Raw genomic sequence first — 23,647 nt, 5'->3', positions numbered from 1 at the left:
GGATCCTCCTAAAAAAAATTATTTGAGATTCGGTGAGGCTTTCCTGGGGAGTAAAGCGTATTCATAATAACGGTAATACAATGCTGACAACGTGAACTGCCCAAGGTTAGGGCAGTGTTGAGTGCTGGCTTTGTGTGATGGTTAGTGCAAGTGCTGAGCGCCGTGAGAGTCAGTGACGTGTGAGTGAGTGAGTGCTGTGTGAGTGAGTGATGAGTGAGTGCTGAGTGAGTGAGTGATGAGTGAGTGAGTGGCTGTGTGAGTGAGTGATGTGTGAGTGATTAGTGAGTGAGTGCTGTGTGAGTGATGAGTGAGTGCTGAGTGAGTGAGTGGCTGTGTGAGTGAGTGATGTGTGAGTGATTAGTGAGTGAGTGCTGTGTGAGTGCTGAGTGAGTGATGAGTGAGTGAGTGCTGAGTGAGTGAGTGGCTGTGTGAGTGAGTGATGAGTGAGTGAGTGCTGAGTACCGGTACCGCTCCACAGAAGCCGCACTACGAGGTTCAGTGGAAAATCATCGACTCCGTGGACCACGACACGAACGAGTACATCTACATCGACCCCGGCAAGCTGACCTACGACCTCCACCACTGGGAGGTGGACAGAGCCACACTCGACCTGGGTAAGCCCGAGGTTGACTGTGTGGGTGACTAATATGGTGAGTCTAGGAGCGAATACATGTTGGCTAGAAGGGTGACAGAGTGAATACAGGGCGAGTACGGTGCTGATTGCAGCAGTTCATATTGTACAGGGTGAGTATAGGGGTCACGATAGGATTACAGGGTGACGAGAGGAGTGACGAGAGGAATGACGAGAGGAGTGACTACAGGGTGACTAGAGGAGTGACTATAGGAGTGAATGTAGGGTGACTAGGGGAGTGACTACATAGCGAGTACTGCGTAAGAGTGACTACCAGGGTGACTATAGGAGTGACTCGAGGGCGAATGGAGTGCTCAGGAGGTCTGGAACCCCACCACGTGTCTCTCCTCTCCGCACGTCACGTGTCCCCTCCCCCCCCCCCCCAGGGGAGACGCTGGGCACGGGAGCCTTCGGCGAGGTGGTGGCGGCCACGGCCCACGGCCTCCACGGGCAGCAGGGCGCCACCACGTGCGTCGCCGTCAAGCGGCTCAAGAGTGAGGGGAGGGGTGGGGGGGCAAGCAATGGGTGGTGGGGGGGGTCAATCCAATTGAGGGGGAGCAGGGAAATGGGGCATGGGGACAGCCGAGCTGAATATTTTTGTAAATTAATTTGGTGGCAATTCTTCATGCCGTGCAGACGTCTCTCCGTGTCAAAACAAGTGTTTTTAAATCCTTTAGTTTATATTAAGTTCGCTTGCTTGCTTGCGTGCTTGCTTACGACCGTGCAAATCTTTCGGTCGTTTTTTAACCCACTTCCCGTGATCCAATCGAGCTGACATTTTGCACACAGACTCGTTGTGCGTGACAATTTATTTTCGTGAAAAAATTATTCCTAAATTTTCCACTTTTTAGGAAAAATTTTTCACATATTTTATTTTAAAATACCAATGTGATAAAAATGAAACTCTTACTCAAAAAAAACAGAAATTAATAATAAAAAAAAACCGATGCCACGCATATAAAGGATTTATAGTGAAAAACTTTGTTTTAACGGGTTAATTTTTTTCCCTACACATCCCATCGGCCCCACGGCCTTCTGGGAGTGCTCAAACGCAGCGGCATTGGTTCAGCACAAGCAAACCTCACATCGGTTTTGAAAGTCAGTGTCTCATCAGCAGCATCAGGCGTGCATGACCAATGATGACGAACTGCCCGATGCTTACAGGCAACGACACCTATTAGATATGGGTTCCCCGTGCATCGTGGGCCCTTAGCTTGATGCAAAAACGAAATCACAAGTATGTATCATCAGAACGTATGCACAGTACGTATTATGTATGTATACGGTGGCATGTGACGAGTAGCCAGAGCCGTAGGGGGAGGTGCGATACTGGATGTGGTGTGCTGGGGACGGCTCCAGGGTGAGGAGAGGCTGGGAGGGGGGGCTGGTCCACACCTCAGCAATCAGTTGTAACTGCTCGATTGCACGCAACTGATTCGCTTGAATGTGGACATGTCTGCAAGTATATTCTTGGTTCTTTCGGTAAAGTCACGTAGAAGGGAAATATTATTTAGAAGGGAAACATTCTAAATATTATTTCCCTTCTACGTGACTTTACCGAAAGAAACAAGAATATGAATCCCTGCAGTCACGAACGCTTTAAATCGAAATCTCTGCAACCGGTTGCGAGCTACTGCGCAACCGGTTGCTTCAAGCGGAGGCGTAATCCACTTCCCACCGCTGTGCTGGGCGTATTGTAGCGAGGTATTGTGAAACAACACATCGTATCGTGCAAGAAAGCATGAAGTTAAACAGCGACAACAAAAACCCCATCGGCAGTTCCCCCGAAGAACTGCATCGTGATTGGAACCTCATTTGCCAGTAGCAAAATATGATAATTGTTTTTTTTACCCTTTTATCTGGCAACAAAACTGACACCTTTTTTCACAAGGAGTCATGTTTAGCATTGACCACAATACCTGCGGTCGGAATGCAAACAAAAGGCGTCATCTGGTCCAACACCATGTGAGACTAGGCTCTAAGGAAAGCTGTCTCGGGCGTGGACCAATCAACTTCAAGGACAGTGCATTCATTATCAGAGTTATGTTTTTTGTTTGTATTCCGACTGCAGGTATTGTGTTCTATGCAAACATGACTCCTTGTAAAAAAGGTGTCAGTTTTGTTGCCAGAAAAAGGGTAAAAAAACAATTATCAACTGCATTGTGCTCCTGTATTGCTTCAAGTCACCGTCACAATAAACTTCAACAATTGCGACCAACTGCCAGGGTTCGCCGCTCGGCACATTTGCGATCTGGTGACGGGGCTGTCAAGTTGGCTGCTGGAGGAGTGTGAGGCCAGCCAGAGTAGAGGCGAGCCTGCGGTGTGAAGGACGCGCCCCCAGACACTGAAGCCACCGATATTCTTAACACCGAGTCGGCGTTGGCAACCAATATTATCCATCGTATTACGAGCCACGTTCCTGTTGTGCAACTACTCGCTCGGACGTGGGACAAAGCAGTTGGAGAGCCGTTTGGTTGTGCAACTGATTGCTCAGGTGTGGACCCGGCTTGACCTTCCACCTTACCCCCCCCCGCCCACACAGAGAGTGCCCGTGCCGTGGAGCGCGAGGCTCTGCGCATGGAGCTCAAGGTTCTGTGTCACGTGGGGCAGCATCCGAACATCGTGAACCTGCTGGGAGCCTGCACCGAGCGCGGTGGGGCGCTGATCCCCACTGGTCCCCCTTGAGCTCCTCCTACACGATCCCCCTCCTCACCCCCCCTCCCTACTGCTCCGATTCTACCACAACCCTCACCCCTTTCTGATTCCTTCCGTGGTTCCTCCTTGATCGATCCCTCCCCCTTGGTGGGTCCCTATGATCCCCCCTCCCTCCTCCTCCTCCTCCCCCTGCTTTCCCTGCGCGAGACCCCGGTGGGAGTGGCTGTGTCTGTGCCCCTAGAGCCCGTGCTGCTCATCACCGAGTACTGCTGCCACGGCGACCTCCTGACCTTCCTCCGGGCACACAGCCCCAAGGGGTCCCCCAAGCCGGGGCTCGCACCCCAACACTCCGTCTACGGGAACCTGGTGGAACCAGGTGGGAGCGAGGGGCGGGTGGGGGAGGGGGGGAGAAACACCACAGGGAGTCGCGCTTCAAAAGCGAACGCGTGGGCCCCATCTGCACGCTCTGCACCTTGCAATGTACGCGCTCTGTACAGTGCGTGCGTATTGCACAGTGCACGCTAATTGGCGATGCTGAAGCTGCTCGTGATGATGATGATGGTGGTGGTGGTTGTGTTGATTGTGACTGTTGTGTCGATGAGGACGACGAGGCCGCTCATGGTGATGGAGCTACCGTTGTGGACGACGATGGTGGTGTTGATGTCGATAATGACGGTGACGCCCCGTGTCCTGCAGGAGGCTCGGAGGAGATCCTGCAGCCCCGGGAGTTGCTCTCCCTGTGCCACCAGGTGGCGGGCGGCATGGCCTTCCTCTCCTCCAAAAAGGTGACCTCAGCGTGACCTGGCACGATCCCAGATCTCATCGCCTTGTGCCCTGATTCTATCATGACCTCAGCGATACCTCGCCGTGAGCTCATGTCATACTCCAGCCTCACCGAGACCCCATTGTTACCTGTCCTTGACCTCTCCTTGACCTCGTTGTGACCTGTGACCCCCATTACTCCATAATTTACAGGTGACCTGCGACCTTGCTGTACACCTCGGTGCGAATTACCTATCAGTAGTGAGCCAGAGATAGAAAAATTACATTAAAATCACCACCTACTGGGGAAAATGTAATTTAGATACCAAATATACATTCCGAGAATAATTAAATCACGCATTTGCATTACATGTCATTTAGCTGTGACCTCTCATTGACCTGTCTGTGACCTGTTGGTGACCTCACCATGACCTATCCGTGACCTCACCATGACCTACCCGTGACCTCACCATGACCGCTCCGTGACCTCACCGTGACCTAGTGCCTGCACCGCGACGTGGCGGCTCGGAACGTGCTGCTGGCTGAGGGCTTCCTCGCCAAGATCTGCGACTTTGGGCTGGCCCGAGACGTGACGCGAGACCCCAACTACATCCAGCGCGGCAACGTGAGTCCGGGGCGCCGGGAAGGGGTGGGGGGTCACGCGGCGGTCAACCCCACCTGCTGGATGTGGGGCGGGGATGGGGTGAGGGTCAGGGGTCGAGGCTGGATCACACAGGGCCGCACGTGGGGGTGGGAGACGAGCGGGTTCAAGGACTCCGTGACCCTTGCGGCTGGGGTCACCTTGAACCCCCATAAAGGTAGACAAAATGGTCGGTTCCACAAAGGGCTTAATATCAATGGCGCACCACGTCCAGTAAACCTCTCGCTCTGGCTGCTGCGAGTTACTGGCCACCTACCCCAGCCGGCGAGCCATGAACTATTCAGTGCAAAGTGAATCCCTTGCTCCAGACCACGCCAGTACCCATGAGGCCGGTGAAGCAGGACAGAGACCTGGGGTAACACGACCCCAGTGAGGGGATACATTGATGGGATTGTGGACCCCCGAGGGTGCCTGTGACTCCAGTCAGGGGATACCGTGGTGGTCTTCGTGCTACCATGACCACAGTGAGTGGTGATAGTGAAGTATGCGAATTGACGGCAGGAACTTCTTGACGGGTAACACACTTTTATTAAATCCTTTAGGTATCACAATACAACGTGTGGTCTTCCTTCTTCCTCCGACACACTCCACTAATCTCGTGTAAGCTCTAGGCCTCTGGCTACACACCATATACTCGACTCGTGTAAGCCCTATGCCTCTGGCTACACAATACACTCGACTCGTGTAAGCCCTATGCCTCTGGCTACACAATACACTCGACTCGTGTAAGCCCTATGCCTCTGGCTACACAATACACTCGACTCGTGTAAGCCCTATGGCTACACCCACTACACTCGCCTCTGGGTTACACAGAGTCCCGGTCCCCTTAGGACAGCGGGGCTAGGTACCGCAGGGCTCTAGGTCTTCATCCCCGTCTTCATTCTTCGCTGGTTACACACTGCCCTTACGCCTGTGTGCATCCCCTTTTATAGCCCCTGCTCACGAGGGACGGAGCTGATGCGGCGTCGACGTGTGCGTCGTTCCTTAATGACCCAATCCCGACGCACTCTCTCTACGATCCGCTCTCCCCAGCGCGTGTTAACATTACCCCACCAATCACACTGCGCTGCCACCTAATCACTCCCTCTCAGCGCGTCACCGCCCCCAGCCAATCGGTACCCCGTAACCCACGACCCCGCGCTGACCCCTGATCCTCCACCGTCAGCGCGCGTCACCCCCTACACAGCCAATCATCACACACTGTGCATACGATCCTTAATCCCAGCGCGTATCACCTCTACATCACCCCCTCCCACATAGCTTGCAGCCGGCCCGGCTGTTAACCTACAACACAACATAACGCAACGCAGTAATAAAGAACTCCACATCCCAGTGTGCCCCGTATCACAACAACAACAACAACATAACACAACCTTAAATACGAAGCAATATACAGCCCGACGAACAACACAATAAAAGCGAACACCGTAAAACGAACGCGCCAAGTGTCACCGTGACCCACGCAGTGCCGAGGCGCTCCGGCTGCCTCGACTCCGCACGGGGTAGATTACACAAAGTAGCGCGACCTAGCGCGAGTCCGTCTGGCCGGTCCGTCGTACGGAACGGGACGTTGGCGACCGTCCGGTGTCTCCGGCAGCTCTAGACGGCACGGATCGGGCCTGGAAGGACCGGCCCCGCCGTGGAGATCCGGCCGCCGGTGGTCGGCAGCAGTCAGTTCCGAGACACCTGGGAGCGGGTCAGGCGGAGACATGTGAGGAGCAGGCAAGGACAATTCCCCCTCAGGGTCGTCGGTCACGTCACATGCTCGGCCCTCACGACACAAGGGGAGGCCATACGGAGGCGAGAACGGTTTCAGTCGGGAGGGGTGGACGTACCAACGGCGTTTCCCCCATTTTATCTGAACGCACTGGGGGCGCGCAACCCGCACGACCTCCACGGGTCCTCGCCACGGCTTCAACAATTTAGGCGACGTGGCCAAAGGTGCCTGAGGGCAATGCAGCCAGGCCTTGTCACCTGGTTCCCAATTGTGCACGGATACCTTCCGTGCCCGCAACCGCTCGTTCGCAATTTGGCGAGCCCGCGAATTAAGCCGTGCGGCCTCCCTTGCCTCTGTCAGTTTATGAATATTAAATTTAATATGCTCTGCCAATTTAGAATTAGTTCGTGGTGCGGGCAGACCCAGCTGCGTTTCCATGGGCGGGTCGGCTTCCCGGCCGTACATTAGAAAAAACGGGGAAAACCCCGTAGCTGCGTGGGGGGCCATTCTATACGCGGCAAGGACCCCAGGGACCTGCAGGTCCCAATCAACATGCGACTCACACACCTGCTGGCACAGCATAGAGGTCAATGTCCTGTTAAGCCTCTCCACCATCCCGTCTGTCTGCGGGTGGTACGGGGAGGTACGCACCTTTTTGGTACCCAACAGGTCGCACACCTCCTGCAGTAATTTACTCGAAAAATTTTTCCCTTGGTCAGTCAGCAAGCGTTCGGGAGCCCCCTTGTCCAGGACGTAGCCCTGGACAAAGGCGTCCGTCACAGCCGCCGCCGACTGGTTGGCGAGTGGCCACGCCATAGGCCACCGGGTAAAATATTCGACCCCCACCAACAGGTACTTATTACCCCTAGGCGTGACCGGAAAGGGCCCCAGAATATCGAGTGCAACGAGCTCGTTAATGCGCGAGGCCTGAATAGATTGCAGCGGTGGATTAGCTGCCACGGGCGGTGGTTTCCGTCTGGCGCACTCAACACAACCCTTCAGAATATTCACCACGTCACCCCCCATTCCCGGCCAATAATAGTCACGCTGAAGCAGGGCAAGCGTTTTGTTAACTCCCAAATGCAAGAGGCGTTCGTGTGCGGCCAAGACAACCTTCCCCCTCACAGCAGAAGGCACCACAATCGAATGCCGCCGGGACAAACTGTCCCATCTCATCAACAGTCCCTGCTTAAGCTCGTAGGAGCCAGTTCGGTCGTGGCTACCTTCGGAACCCTCCGTCTTTCGGCGCAATGCCAGCAGGGAGCTGTCCGCCATTTGGAGACGGCCCCACTCAATCAACGACAGTGAGAGCAGCGAGTCCTGACCCCCTGGGGTAGCGGGACCATCCCCAATTGGTGTGCTCGCGGTCGCAACCAACGCCTCCCTACCTTCCGTAACCGGAGGTTTACAGCGCGCCGATCCCGATAAGCACGCACATTTGTGACAAGGCAACAACCGCGACAGGGCATCGGCATTCGTGTGTCGCAACCCTTTACGGTACGTAGTCGTGAACTGATAGTCCTGGAGGACTTCCAACCACCGCGACAATTGGCCCGAGGGCTGGGCAACCCGTAATGAATACTGGAGCGCCGCATGGTCCGTCCGGACCGTGAAATGACGACCATAGAGATATGGCCTGAATTGTTGTACAAAAAAAACAATGGCAAGTAGTTCACGACGGGTGACGCAGTAGCGCTGCTCTGCCGGCGACAACACCCTGCTACCATAGGCGACCACCCGTTCGACCCCTCCAATGACTTGGGACAGCACCCCCCCAATGCCCGTGTTGCTAGCATCCGTGTCTAGCAAGAAGGGACTCTCAAAGTCCGGATAGCTCAAGGGTGGGGCCCTTACCAAGGCGTCCCGGAGGGAGCAGAATGCAGCCTCCTCCTCCGGTCCCCACCGGAACTTCACTCCTTTTGCCGTTAAAGCGTGCAAGGGCTTTGCAATGGTGGCGAAGTGCTCAACGAATCGGCGATAATACGAAGCAAAACCGATGAAACTGCGCACGTCTGACACTGACGTGGGCGTCGGCCACGAACTGACACAGTCCGTCTTCGCAGGATCGGTAGAAATCCCCGAAGAGTCGACAATGTGACCCAAGTACCTCACGGATTTACGAAAAAGATGGCATTTGGCCGGTTTAAACTTTAATTTAGCCGATCGCATTCGCGAGAACACCCCTCTCAATCGCTGGAGGTGTTCTTCGAACGTTTTACCGAAAACAATGACATCGTCAAGGTAAATGAGGCACGTTTCCCACTGCAAGCCCGACAAAACCAATTCCATAAGACGCTGAAACGTCGCAGGAGAGGAGTGAAGTCCCATGGGTAACCGGTTAAACTGAAACAGGCCCCCTGGAGTCCGGAATGCAGTCTTAGGCTTAGACTCCTCGTCGAGTGGCAACTGCCAAAATCCGGACAATAAATCAAGAGTCGAAAAGTATCGCGCACCGGACAATGCGTCGAGAGACTCGTCCATCCTGGGGAGCGGATACGCGTCGGCCACCGAGATCTTATTCAGGCGGCGGAAATCGACGCAAAATCGCAGGGACCCGTCCTGCTTTTTAACGAGCACAATAGGTGCTCCCCAAGGACTGGAAGAAGGCGAAATAATGTCGGCTTCCAGCATATCGTTAACTGCCGACTGAACATGTTCCTTCTCAGCAGGACTCAGTCGGAAGGGATTTTGCCTGACCGGTGCCGCATCGCCCGTTTCAATGTGGTGGCGTAGCAGGTCCGTGCATCCGATATCATACTTATGTTTACTGAAGACATCCGAAAATTCATTCAGCAACCCGCGCAACGCGCCCAACTGTACCGCTGACAAATCGTCAGAGTCCGCGCACAGCATATCAATCCAATCTAGGTCCTCCTTTGATGGTACGCTATTCGTGGGGCTCGGATCAACCTGCGCAACCAGCCTCTCCTCCGCAGGGACCCGTGCCGCGTGAGCCAGCACGGTGCCCTGCTGAATGACGGCCGGCCGCGCCCCAGCGTTTAAAACCATGACAAACGGATCCCTGTCTGCCCCAACCAAAGTGTGAGCCACCGATAAATCGAGACCTCCATCAGCCCTATTAGAAGGACCCAAAAGCATGGCCTGTTCCGAGGCCTCCTTCCCCCATGGCTTCCGTAACCGGAGGGGAATCAACATTTGTGAACCCGGGGGCACGTGCACGGTCTGTGTTGCTAACGCCTGAATGGTAGCGCACGCCGTCCGAATTACATTAGGGCTCGTCAAAAATGAAATACGGCGACCCGATGGTAGTTCAATGCAACGCTGATCAATGAGAATTTTGATGGGCATTTTCGCCAAAAAATCAGTGCCCAATAGGCAAGGAACCGCCAGGGAAGATGAAACGAAAACGGGTCCCGACAATTTGATATCACCAATGCAAATGGACGCCCTAATCTGACCGATAATGCCCAACGATCCCCCGTTAGCGGCGTAAAATGGCACATCCACCGGAAGAAGCGGACGACATTGTACCGGGAGAATATTATAAATGAGATCCGAAATAATAGTCGCCGATGCCCCCGTGTCCACTAACACCCTGACCTCGACCCCATCAATCGATCCGGTAACGACGGATGAACCCGCTGAGGCAGCCACAATTCTGTGCCCCAATTCCGACCATTTAATGTCTCCCCGGTCCCGGCCGAACCCCCCTCTCCGAACCGAATCTCCGAACTCTACTCGGCTCTCCCTCGTCGCAACGCGACGACCCATACGTGTCGAGTATGCGGGCCAAGCATGTGAGGTGCCGCGACTTGCCGGGGTTTGCAGTGATGACTTGGGGCCTTGGTCGTCGTCCAGCCGAGGTCCCATGGCGCGCTGACGTGGGGCACGGCAACCGGAGGCCACGTGGCCACGAAGGCCGCAGTTATAGCAGGTGATGACAGTAGTCGGAGATCTCGGTTGCTCCAGCTTGCGGGCCGCTCGCAGAGGCGAACGACCCCCCGACCTCCAGTCCCCCGCTCGTCCCGCGATGAACGCGTCCTCTCGTGGGCTGACGACTTGGGGCACGGTGTCAACCGGACCCGGAGTTGAGGCCACAGCAGCGTTGCAGACGACCCCCTGCTTTCGTTGAAGGACCTCGTGCGCTTGCATGCTCGTGGCGACCCGTAATGAAGAAATATCGGTGTCGTCGGCCGTGTTGATGGGGACCCCCAGGTCCTGCGCCAACTTGAGCAGCTGCTCCAAAACCATCGCATCTTGGCCCTCCTCGTCCATACGAGGGAACGCGGCGTCAGCGAGAGCGAGCAACGCCGTGCGGTAGGCGAGCACGGTCTCCGTGTCCGCCTTCCGTCTTGCGTAGAAATGATGGCGGCACGCCGAGGGAGGACCGTAGACTTTTGCCATGAGAGCCAGCGCATCCTTGAGCGTGGAGCGGTCCGACCTGCGTGCGGACGTGAAGGCCGCGAGCGCGTTGTCGTCCAGCATGGCAGGCAGTGCCCGCAGTGCCGTAGCGTCGGACCAGGCGGACATCTCTTGATGCGCCAAAAATCTGCGCTGAAATAGGCTCCAATCCCCGCCTTCCGCCTTGAATGCTGACAACGTGGGAAGGCGCTGCTGAAAGATAAAGTCGTCCTCCTCCTCGTGCTTCCTCTCTGCCCCGCCGTCGGTGTGTAAGATGGCGGCCCCAGTGGCGGGTGTGTGATGGCGGTCCGCCGCGCGCGTTGGTGACGTCAGCGGCCGCCCATGGAGAACCGCTGCCACGTGGCGATGGCCGTTCCCGCCAAAAGTTGGAGCGGATGAAATGGCGGGAATCGCCAAATCGTTTTGGCGGGAATCTGCAGGGCGACCCTGTAGCACGTCGGCCGCCGTCCCCGCTCCCCCCGACGAGCTGATCTCCGCCAAGATGGACGCGGCGGCGAGCAGCAGCTCCGCCAGACGGGAGTGTGCCTCGCGAAGCACGGTGTCAGTCCCCCGTCTCTCGTCCGGCGCCGTCGGTGGATCCTGCCCCGTGGGCAGCTCCTCTTCCTCACCCCCTGATGCCCGCTGGCCCGCGTCGTCGAGGTTGTCCTCGTGGTCAATCCCGTGGGTCCGACGGTTCCTCCTTGTATCCATGCTTGGAGGACCGTTTCACTTCTGACGCCAGTTGAAGTATGCGAATTGACGGCAGGAACTTCTTGACGGGTAACACACTTTTATTAAATCCTTTAGGTATCACAATACAACGTGTGGTCTTCCTTCTTCCTCCGACACACTCCACTAATCTCGTGTAAGCTCTAGGCCTCTGGCTACACACCATATACTCGACTCGTGTAAGCCCTATGCCTCTGGCTACACAATACACTCGACTCGTGTAAGCCCTATGCCTCTGGCTACACAATACACTCGACTCGTGTAAGCCCTATGGCTACACCCACTACACTCGCCTCTGGGTTACACAGAGTCCCGGTCCCCTTAGGACAGCGGGGCTAGGTACCGCAGGGCTCTAGGTCTTCATCCCCGTCTTCATTCTTCGCTGGTTACACACTGCCCTTACGCCTGTGTGCATCCCCTTTTATAGCCCCTGCTCACGAGGGACGGAGCTGATGCGGCGTCGACGTGTGCGTCGTTCCTTAATGACCCAATCCCGACGCACTCTCTCTACGATCCGTTCTCCCCAGCGCGTGTTAACATTACCCCACCAATCACACTGCGCTGCCACCTAATCACTCCCTCTCAGCGCGTCACCGCCCCCAGCCAATCGGTACCCCGTAACCCACGACCCCGCGCTGACCCCTGATCCTCCACCGTCAGCGCGCGTCACCCCCTACACAGCCAATCATCACACACTGTGCATACGATCCTTAATCCCAGCACGTATCACCTCTACAATAGTAATAGCAACAAAAAGCACAACTTACAATGGGCGCATATCTCACGAATCAGACGCGACGTTCCAACTCCGAGGCATGGAGTCACATTCTCTCATGCACCACCCTAAACAAGTGAGAGCCCGAACGGGTGTTAGCCTGAACAAGTGAGAGCCTGAACAAGTGAGAGCCTGAACAAGTGAGAGCCTGAACAAGTGAGAGCCTGAACAAGTGAGAGCCTGAACAAGTGAGAGCCTGAACGGGTGAGAGCCCGAACAGGTGAGAGCCTGAACAAGTGAGAGCCCGGACGGGTGAGAGCCTGAACAAGTGAGAGCACGCACGGGTGAGAGCCTGAACAAGTGAGAGCCCGAACAAGTGAGAGCCCAGACAGGTGAGAGCCCGAACAAATGAGAGCCTGAACAAGTGAGAGCCCGAACAAGTGAGAGCTCGGACAAGTGAGAGCCCAGACAGGTGATAGCCTGAACAAGTGAGAGCCTGAACAAGTGAAAGCCTGAACCAGTGAGAGCCTGAACGGGTGAGAGCCCGAACGGGTGAGATCCTGAACAAGTGAGAGCCTGAACAAGTGAGAGCCTGAACAAGTGAGAGCCTGAACAAGTGAGAGCGTGAACGGGTGATAGCCTGAACAAGTGAGAGCCTGAACAAGTGAAAGCCTGAACATGTGAGAGCCTGAACGGGTGAGAGCCCGAACAAGTGAGAGCCCGAACAGGTGAGAGCAAGAAACAAGTGAGAGCCTGAACAAGTGAGAGCCTGAACAAGTGAGAGCCTGAACAAGTGAGAGCCTGAACAAGGGAAAGCCTGAACAAGTGAGAGCCTGAACGGGTGAGAGCCCGAACAGGTGAGAGCCTGAACAAGTGAGAGCCCGGACGGGTGAGAGCCTGAACAAGTGAGAGCCCGCACGGGTGAGAGCCTGAACAAGTGAGAGCCCGAACAAGTGAGAGCCCAGACAGGTGAGAGCCCGAACAAATGAGAGCCCGAACAAGTGAGAGCCTGAACAAGTGAGAGCCTGAACAAGTGAGAGCCCGAACAAGTGAGAGCCCGAACAGGTGAGAGCCCGAACAAGTGAGAGCCCGAACAAGTGAAAGCCTGAACAAGTGAGAGCCTGAACAAGTGAGAGCCCGAACAGGTGAGAGCCAGAACAAGTGAGAGCCCGAACAAGTGAGAGCCCGAACAGGTGAGAGCCCGATCAAGTGAAAGCCTGAACAAGTGAGAGCCTGAACAAGTGAGAGCCCGAACAAGTGAGAGCCCGAACAAGTGAGAGCCCGAACAAGTGAGAGCCCGAACAAGTGAGAGCCTGAACAAGTGAGAGCCCGAACAAGTGAGAGCCCGAACAAGTGAGAGCCTGAACAAGTGAGAGCCCGAACAAGTGAGAGCCTGAACAAGTGAGAGCCCGAACAGGTGAGAGCCCGAACAAGTGAGAGCCCGAACAGGTGAGAGCAAGAAACAAGTGAGAGCCCGAACAGGTGAGTGCCCGAACAAGGGAGAGCCCGAACAAGTGAGAGCCTGAACAAGTGAGAGCCTGAACAAGTGAGAGCCCGAACAAGTGAGAGCAAGAAACAAGTGAGAGCCCGAACAGGTGAGAGCCCGAACAAGTGAGAGCCCGAACAAGTGAGAGCCCGAACAAGTGAGAGCCCGAACAAGTGAGAGCCTGAACAAGTGAGAGCCCGAACAAGTGAGAGCCCGAACAAGTGAGAGCCTGAACAAGTGAGAGCCCGAACAAGTGAGAGCCCGAACAAGTGAGAGCCCGAACAAGTGAGAGCCCGAACAGGTGAGAGCAAGAAACAAGTGAGAGCCCGAACAAGTGAGAGCCCGAACAGGTGAGAGCCCGAACAAGTGAGAGCCCGAACAAGTGAGAGCCTGAACAGGCGAGAGCCCGAACAAGTGAGAGCCCGAACAAGTGAGAGCCCGAACAGGTGAGAGCCCGAACAAGTGAGAGCCTGAACAAGTGAGAGCCCGAACAGGTGAGAGCAAGAAACAAGTGAGAGCCCGAACAGGTGAGAGCCCGAACAAGTGAGAGCCCGAACAAGTGAGAGCCCGAACAAGTGAGAGCCCGAACAGGTGAGAGCCCGAACAGGTGAGAGCCCGAACAAGTGAGAGCTCGAACAAGTGAGAGCCCGAACAAGTGAGAGCCCGAACAAGTGAGAGCCCGAACAAGTGAGAGCCCGAAAAAGTGAGAGCCCGAACAAGTGAGAGCCCGAACAAGTGAGAGTCTGACTCTAAACAAGTGAGAGCCTGAACAAGTGAGAGCCTGAACAAGTGAGAGCCCGAACAAGTGAGAGCCCGAACAAGTGAGAGCCCGAACAAGTGAGAGCCTGAACAGGTGAGAGTCTGAACAAGTGAGAGCCTGAACAAGTGAGAGCCCGAACAAGTGAGAGCCCAGACAGGTGAGAGCCCGAACAAGTGAGAGCCTGAACAAGTGAGAGCCCAAAGAAGTGAGAGCCCGAACAAGTGAGAGCCTGAACAGGTGAGAGCCTGAACAAGTGAGAGCCCGAACAAGTGAGAGCCCGAACAAGTGAGAGCCCGAACAAGTGAGAGCCCGAACAAGTGAGAGCCCGAACAAGTGAGAGCCCGAAGAAGTGAGAGCCCGAACAAGTGAGAGCCCGAACAAGTGAGAGCCCGAAAAAGTGAGAGCCCGAACAAGTGAGAGCCCGAACAAGTGAGAGCCCGAACAAGTGAGAGTCTGACTCTAAACAAGTGAGAGCCTGAACAAGTGAGAGCCTGAACAAGTGAGAGCCCGAACAAGTGAGAGCCCGAACAAGTGAGAGCCCGAACAAGTGAGAGCCTGAACAGGTGAGAGCCTGAACAAGTGAGAGCCTGAACAAGTGAGAGCCCGAACAAGTGAGAGCCCGAACAAGTGAGAGCCCGAACAAGTGAGAGCCTGAACAGGTGAGAGCCTGAACAGGCGAGAGCCTGAACAAGTGAGAGCCCGAACAAGTGAGAGCCTGAACAAGTGAGAGCCTGAACCAGGTAAGAGCCTGAACAAGTGAGAGCCCAGACAGGTGAAAGCCCGGACAAGTGAGAGCCCAGACAGGTGAGAGCCTGAACAAGTGAGAGCCCGAACAGGTGAGAGCCTGAACAGGTGAGAGCCTGAACAAGTGAGAGCCCAGACAGGTGAGAGCCTGAACAGGTGAGAGCCTGAACAAGTGAGAGCCCAGACAGGTGAGAGCCTGAACAAGTGAGAGCCCGAACATGTGAGAGCCCAGACAGGTGAGAGCCCGAACAGGTGAGAGCCCGAACAAGTGAGAGCCCGAACAGGTGAGAGCCCGAACGGGTGAGAGCCCGAACAGGTGAGAACCCGAACAAGTGAGAGCCCGAACAAGTGAGAGCCCGAACGGGTGAGAGCCTGAACAAGTGAGAGCCCGGATGGGTGAGAGCCTGAACAAGTGAGAGCCTGAACAAGTGAGAGCCTGAACAGGTGAGAGCCTTCAGCTGCTGCTTGAAAGTGCATGGCTGCTGCTGTGTCTGTGCAGTGGATGTCTCCATGGCCCCGAGTGGTAACGCTGTCAAAGTAATAGAACAGAAGTGAAACGTCAAAGTGATTCGTGCTCAAATGAGCACTGAGCAGGGGCGGTTTCTTCATTAGGGCGAGTGGGCGACGCACCACCAATGTCATTCAACCACAGAGTCACGCTAGCCGTCACTGTCAGCCTCTGGATATAGTCCAATCAGCGTCATGTCACGTTCTGTGGAGTACCGCCTCTTTTTGGGCGATTTCACTACGGCTGAGAATCGCCCCGAGTGGCCCCATAGACTTACATTCAAAGATGTTTTTTTTCGAACGGGGGCGCTGCAATGCATTCTCTATGGCTTCCGGGAGGGCATGCACTAACGTACTTACGTCATCATACGTGCTAACGTCATCATACCTAAGCACGTTTCATCCAACAATATCATTTATCGCCACCTAGTGGAATCTTTAATAAAATAAACTTGAGTGGTTTGTTTTAATAGTGAGTATATAAACAAACAAGATGTATTGTAAGAGTCACTTTATTTTTCATTAATATTAAAGAAGTGAAGTTGCCTTTACATGCTTAAGCTGTTAATTTATTCATTGCATGGGTGGACCTTATCCTTATCAATCATCCAGACATTTGCCCCCCCTGAGAGATTTTGCAGGAGCCGCCACTGGCACTGAGGTCCTCATATCCCGTTTACAGCCCGAAGCCAGCGGTGTCAACTCCACACTCGTGGGTCAGGGGCGAGTCTCTCCATAGGACAAGCAGCGTTGACTTCCCACAGAGCGGCGATCCTTGACCCACGAGGGATGATGGATCTAGCCGCGGCCGGGGGCCTGTCGCTCAACCACTTAACCAAGCTGACGCGTTAAATGTGACACTAATCACACTTGTGTTTAGACTGCGCCCACGACGTAATCACAATGTGTGAAATTGCAGTGTGTGAGCCTTGGGGACCCCCTAGTGGCAGCCTGTCCCCTATGGGGAACAATGTTTGTGTTTTATCCTTGAGTGTATACCCCTATGAAAGAGTTACAGAGATGGGGTTTGAGTCCCCTGACGCCAGTGACGGATTAAGTTAGCGCGGGGCCTGTAAGCAAATGTTATAAAGGGGCCCAAATATTAAAAATAAAATTTTAACTTGCATAGTGAAGTAATTACATGTTTTCACTTGCTATACAGCCAGATAATGCGACAAATCGCTAACCTTAAACACCCAGTCGTGCATAAAAGTTGAAGGCAGTATAGTACTATAGTAATAGAGCAAGTGCAGAATCACTGAACTGCAATTGATAGTCTTCTTGGTTCTTTCGGTAAAGTCACGTAGAAGGGAAATAAAAAAATAATAAAAAAATACCATATAATAAAATAATTCTCGCGACGTTTCGGCCACAACGCAAGCAGCAGTCCTCAGGTGAAGAACAGGTCTGTCGGAAAGACAGCGTCTGAATGAAACACCACCAGGCTTGGCAGCGTATATTTAAGCTGGGTTGGAGGGGGAAGGGCGCCTTGACAATTGATTGATAGCTTGAAAACATTTAGCGCGGAGCCCTTGAAAGTGCGGGGCCCCTAGCACGTGCAGCTGCTTGTGCTACGGGGACGATCCGGCACTGTCTGACCCCCGTCCCCCTCACCTGGCCATGCGCCCCAGGCCCGGCTGCCCGTGAAGTGGATGGCCCCAGAGAGCGTGTTCGACTGCGTGTTCTCGCTCAAGAGCGACGTGTGGTCCTATGGAGTCCTCGTCTGGGAGGTCTACTCCTACGGTACGGCGCCCCCCCCTCCCCCACATCATCATCAGTCGCTTGCCCCAAGCTGGTGCGTAGCAGTCCCCCCGCTCCACACACAAGGGGCATCCCCCACAAACGGGTCCCCCACGCACAGAACCCCCCATACTTACTTCCAGCACCTCCGATTAGCACGGTTGGCTACGTCCGGTGCGAAAGACGTTCAACATACGGACAGGGATGTCCTTCACACAGGTGCCCCCCTACAGGGGTCCCCCCCCCCCCCACAACGCCCCCCCCCCCCCCACACACACAGAACCTGCACACAAAGGCGCTCTGCATGCAGGTGTCCCACACACCGGGAGCCCCCACACAGCCCCCCCCCGCCCCCACCACTCAGCTGCCCCACACAAAGGAGTTGTGTGCGGGACGCTCAGGTGAACGGCTCACGTGTGTGTGTGTGTGCAGGTGAGAGCCCCTACCCTCACCTGGAAGTGGACGACACGTTCTTCCGTCTCCTCCAGGATGGGTATCGCATGGAGGTGCCCAAGGCCTGCCCCCCAGCCATGTGGGTCAACCACTCAACAACTCAACCACTCACTCAGTCAACCACTTACTCAGTTAACCACTCACTCACTCGAATATTCATCCACTCAAACAGTCAACCACTCACTCAGTCAACCACTCACTCGAATATTCACCCACTCAAGCAGTTAACCACTCACTCAGTCGACCACTCGCTCACTCAAACATTCACCCACTCAAGCAGTCAACCACTCACTCACTCAAACATTCACCCACTCAAGCAGTCGACCACTCACTCACTCAAACATTCATCCACTCAAACAGTCAACCACTCACTCAGTCGACCACTCACTCAAACATTCTTTCACTCAAGCAGTCAACCACTCACTTAGTCAACCACTCACTCACTCAAACATTCACCCACTCAAGCTGTCAACCACTCACTCAGTCGACCACTCACTCACTCAAACATTCACCCACTCAAGCAGTCAATCACTAACTCACTCACTCAAACATTCACCCACTCAAGCAGTCGACCACTCACTCACTCAAATATTCATCCACTCAAACAGTCAACCACTCACTCAGTCGACCACTCACTCAAACATTTTTCCACTCAAGCAGTCAACGACTCACTTAGTCAACCACTCACTCGCTCAAACATTCACCCACTCAAGCAGTCAACCACTCACTCAGTCGACCACTCACTCGCTCAAACATTCACCCACTCAAGCAGTCAACCACTAACACACTCACTCAAACATTCACCCACTCAAGCAGTCGACCACTCACTCACTCAAACATTCATCCACTCAAACAGTCAACCACTTACTCAGTCGACCACTCACTCAAACATTCTTCCACTCAAGCAGTCAACCACTCACTTAGTCAACCACTCACTCACTCAAACATTCACCCACTCAAGCAGTCAACCACTCACTCAGTCGACCACTCACTCGCTCAAACATTCACCCACTCAAGCAGTCAACCACTAACTCACTCACTCAAACATGCACCCACTCAAGCAGTCAACGACTCACTCACTTAAACAGTCACCCACTCAAGCAGTCAACCACTCACTGAATCAACCACTCACTCAAACATTCACCCACTCAAGCAGTCAACCACTCACTCAGTCGACCACTCACTCGCTCAAACATTCACCCACTCAAGCAGTTAACCACTCACTCAGTCGACCACTGACTCGCTCAAACATTCACCCACTCAAGCAGTCAACCACTAACTCACTCACTCAAACATTCACCCACTCAAGCAGTCGACCACTCACTCACTCAAACATTCATCCACTCAAACAGTCAACCACTCACTCAGTCGACCACTCACTCAAACATTCTTCCACTCAAGCAGTCAACCACTCACTTAGTCAACCACTCACTCACTCAAACATTCACCCACTCAAGCAGTCAACCACTCACTCAGTCGACCACTCATTCGCTCAAACATTCACCCACTCAAGCAGTCAACCACTAACTCACTCACTCAAACATGCACCCACTCAAGCAGTCAACGACTCACTCACTTAAACAGTCACCCACTCAAGCAGTCAACCACTCACTGAATCAACCACTCACTCAAACATTCACCTACTCAAGCAGTCAACCACTCACTCAGTCGACCACTCACTCGCTCAAACATTCACCCACTCAAGCAGTTAACCACTCACTCAGTCGACCACTGACTCGCTCAAACATTCACCCACTCAAGCAGTCAACCACTAACTCACTCACTCAAACATTCACCCACTCAAGCAGTCAACGACTCACTCACTTAAACAGTCACCCACTCAAGCAGTCAACCACTCACTGAATCAACCACTCACTCAAACATTTTTCCACTCAAGCAGTCAACCACTCACTTAGTCAACCACTCACTCGCTCAAACATTCACCCACTCAAGCAGTCAACCACTCACTCAGTCGACCACTCACTCGCTCAAACATTCACCCACTCAAGCAGTCAACCACTAACACACTCACTCAAACATTCACCGACTCAAGCAGTCGACCACTCACTCACTCAAACATTCATCCACTCAAACAGTCAACCACTTACTCAGTCGACCACTCACTCAAACATTCTTCCACTCAAGCAGTCAACCACTCACTTAGTCAACCACTCACTCACTCAAACATTCACCCACTCAAGCAGTCAACCACTCACTCAGTCGACCACTCACTCGCTCAAACATTCACCCACTCAAGCAGTCAACCACTAACTCACTCACTCAAACATTCACCCACTCAAGCAGTCAACGACTCACTCACTTAAACAGTCACCCACTCAAGCAGTCAACCACTCACTGAATCAACCACTCACTCAAACATTCACCCACTCAAGCAGTCAACCACTCACTCAGTCGACCACTCACTCGCTTAAACATTCACCCACTCAAGCAGTTAACCACTCACTCAGTCGACCACTGACTCGCTCAAACATTCACCCACTCAAGCAGCCAACCACTAATTCACTCACTCAAACATTCACCCACTCAACTAGTCAACCACTCACTCAGTCGACCACTCACTCGCTCAAACATTCACCCACTCAAGCAGTTAACCACTCACTCAGTCGACCACCCACTTGCTCAAACATTCACCCACTCAAGCAGTCAACCACTAACTCACTCACTCAAACATTCACTCAACTCACCGACTAATTCACTCAACCACTTCCACAACTCCCTGTCCTCTGCCCCAGGTATGAGCTGATGCTCCTGTGTTGGGACACGAGCCCCGCCGTCCGCCCGGCCTTCCGTGACATCGAGGCTCTGCTTGCTCACATGATGCCGCCGCGCAGCGACGAGATGGGTCCCATGGGTCTCAAGTCGGTAGAGAATCTGATTGACTACGGGCTACCAGGCAGAGTGGAGAATTCGTTCGCCCAGGTGGAGCGTACGGAGAGTCCCTTCGTCAACGTTGAACGGGTTTAATGCAGAGGAGCGTTCGCCCGTCATCAAAACCATCATGAATGCTTTAATACTCGCCGCTGATGATGTGTTACTATTCATGGCGAATTAGTCATCGCAAGGGATTAATTGCATCGACTCGGAAAAATCAGTGATTTAGAAAACGTTTTCGCAACCGGCACACCGCATCGAGTATACTTGCCACTACGGCTGTGTCCAATGGTCGTGGCCGACTCCTGTGGCGCAGAAAACATTCAATTTGGAACCAAGCCTCGTGGAATATAATTGAGTTACTACTGATTAGTCACGAATAGTCTTATTACGCATTTAGAATCACTGATTACTATGCAGTACTCATTATTAATCGACAACAACGTATTACTAATCACTCAATAATAATTATAATTATTACTAATCAGGTATATTATATTGCATTACTAATTTAATAATAATCATACTTAGAATGTACAACCTTTGTCAGTCTACTGTTGAACGAAACTTCCCTATGCAGTTTCAGTAATGGGGGGGTGGTTTAACCATACTTCACCGCACTGGTCAGTGTGGGTTGGTGAAGAGAGCACCCAGGACGGGTTCAGATGTCGCTCACCACTGTCAGTCGTGATTGGGAAGCTAACTGAGGCACAGGGTCCGCAGTGCGGTGCACGAACTGCGAGACCACCACCCCACTCCATGACACCTTCACCGAAGTTACAAAGGTGGCCACCGCATCGCGCGCTTTCAGATGTTCTTTTGCGGCCGTCTGGAACGCTCTCTCTTCTGTTATTCGGAAAGCCACTTGAGCTATGCACTTTTGAATAATCTAGATTGAAAACTCATTTGTTTAAAACAGATGTTTTTTTTATTTAGTTTGTTGTTCATCCCCCACACTTCCGATGAGCATGTTTGGCTAAGTACGGTGCGAAAGAAGTTCAACATACATACACGATTCGCGCAACGAGACAGAAACGATGAGCGGAGTCTGGCAAGAAGATACGCTCCCGCCAAGGGGACACTTGCAGACATCTGCTGAAAATTTTATGGCAGATTTAAAGGCATAAACGTAACTGTACAACGCATTAACCATCTCGGATTTGTTGATGACATAGTCATCATGACAAATAATTACCCATAACTACAGCAAATCAATGTAGACTTTAAGGAAGAAGAAAATAAAGACGCAAACAGGAGGAGCCTGGCGTGCTTTTGGAGAAGCGCATTTGATGATGAGAAGCAGCAGCGCAACGCACCCGAGGCAGGAGGTTTTCAATCATCGCAAACAGCCCGCTATGAGGTGCGTGCGAAAAAACATAGACCCCAGCAAAGAAAATAGAACGAAGAGCCGAAAAGTGTGCCGAGAGACACGGAGAGACGCATGCCTCGAATTACACAGAGAGACGGGAGGAGGAGGAGGACATGGATGAGGGAACGACCACGAAATCGACTGTTTGGGAAAATGAGATTGTGGTCAGTCCACATCCCTAGAAGAGATGATGGCTGATGGATGAGAACGGTGACGTAACACGGTAGCCATCGGAGGGCATGCGTCAGAGAGTTTTCCCATTATGGAGATGGAGCGGTGAGATCCGCATGTGTGCAGGACTGGGGTGGAGTGTGGCATAGCAGGGCCGTGTGGGATGGAGACGGCATAAGGAGGCCTATGGCTGCTGCAGATTGATGAATCATTACGAAGCATGCCCATGATCGTAACGAGCTCGTTACTCGCTCTGTTTGAGTGGGGCCTGCAGTCCGCCTTGGCGTCTTCATGTTCGTGACAGTCTCCTGCAGAGACGCGAGTCGGGATGATCCTTAGTTGGACTTTCTGTCTCTCGTTCATTTCCTTCAACCGAGGGCAGCCGTGTCTTGTTCACGGTAGACTTGGGCACACAAGAAACAAAGTGACACTTCACACACACACTCGGCAACGCAAAACTTAATTCGGGAAAACGCGGGTTCTAGGGGCATACATTGAATATTGGAGTTGATTAAACTCGAGCAAACATAATAATTGGAAAACAAATGGCAGCGAGAACTAAGCCTTGAGGAATGCCCTCGGTCGATCGGAGACAAGTCCCAAGAATTGTTTCGCCAGATCCTGTAAATCGGGCTCTGCCCTCTCCACCAAACGATCGGCGCTCCAGAAGACCGCGGCGAGTCGCCCGTGGAACTGTTGACGATGCCACGACTTAGATGATGTGTGATATTGGGGGTTGCCTGCGGGTCCTGAAAGCCAGATCACCAGCACTCGCCGCTGATGCGACGTGCCGATGATGAGCGCAAGGCGTGGGCATGGTGCAGTGTCAGCAGTGCAGCTGCCAATACAGAACTCATACTCACCATTGGAACCTCATTTGCCAGTAAAAAATATGATAATTGTTTTTTTTACCCTTCTATCTGGCAACAAAACTGACACCTTTTTTACAAGGAGTCATGTTTGCATAGACCACAATACCTGCAGCCATAATGCAAAAAAAACATAACTGATAATATATGCACTGTCCTTGAAGTTGATTGGTCCACACCCGAGACAGCTTTCCTTAGAGCCTAGTCTCACATGGGTTGGACCAGATGACGCCAAAAGACTAGGCTCTAAGGAAAGCTGTCTCGGGTGTGGACCAATCAACTTCAAGGACAGTGCATATATTATCAGAGTTATGTTTTTTTTTGCATTATAGCTGCAGGTATTGTGGTCTATGCAAACATGACTCCTTGTAAAAAAAGGTTTCAGTTTTGTTGCCAGATAAAAGGGTAAAAAAAAATTATCAGA

The 23,647-nt window shown here is 53.2% G+C and overlaps 1 protein-coding gene across 1 annotated transcript in view; it reads left to right on the top strand.

Moving 5' to 3' along the window:
• Positions 1 to 23,329, top strand: part of LOC133350110 (mast/stem cell growth factor receptor Kit-like) — a 34,630-nt gene extending 11,301 nt beyond the window's left edge. Inside the window, exons 6-14 of the mRNA XM_061564135.1 lie at positions 479 to 614; positions 1,018 to 1,125; positions 3,174 to 3,284; positions 3,528 to 3,662; positions 3,983 to 4,071; positions 4,551 to 4,673; positions 17,361 to 17,472; positions 17,902 to 18,001; positions 20,676 to 23,329. Of these exons, the coding sequence (XP_061420119.1) occupies positions 479 to 614; positions 1,018 to 1,125; positions 3,174 to 3,284; positions 3,528 to 3,662; positions 3,983 to 4,071; positions 4,551 to 4,673; positions 17,361 to 17,472; positions 17,902 to 18,001; positions 20,676 to 20,907 (1,146 nt within the window). The 3' untranslated portion in view covers positions 20,908 to 23,329. The remainder of the gene's footprint in view (positions 1 to 478; positions 615 to 1,017; positions 1,126 to 3,173; positions 3,285 to 3,527; positions 3,663 to 3,982; positions 4,072 to 4,550; positions 4,674 to 17,360; positions 17,473 to 17,901; positions 18,002 to 20,675) is intronic.
• Positions 23,330 to 23,647: the final 318 nt, after the last annotated feature.

This window comes from Lethenteron reissneri, chromosome 32, assembly GCF_015708825.2.
Source record: "Lethenteron reissneri isolate LAM-NWPU_2019-01 chromosome 32, ASM1570882v1, whole genome shotgun sequence".
NCBI classification, from domain to species: domain Eukaryota; kingdom Metazoa; phylum Chordata; class Hyperoartia; order Petromyzontiformes; family Petromyzontidae; genus Lethenteron; species Lethenteron reissneri.
Note: the sequence above shows the minus strand (reverse complement) of the source record. Positions and strands in the feature narration are given on the sequence as shown.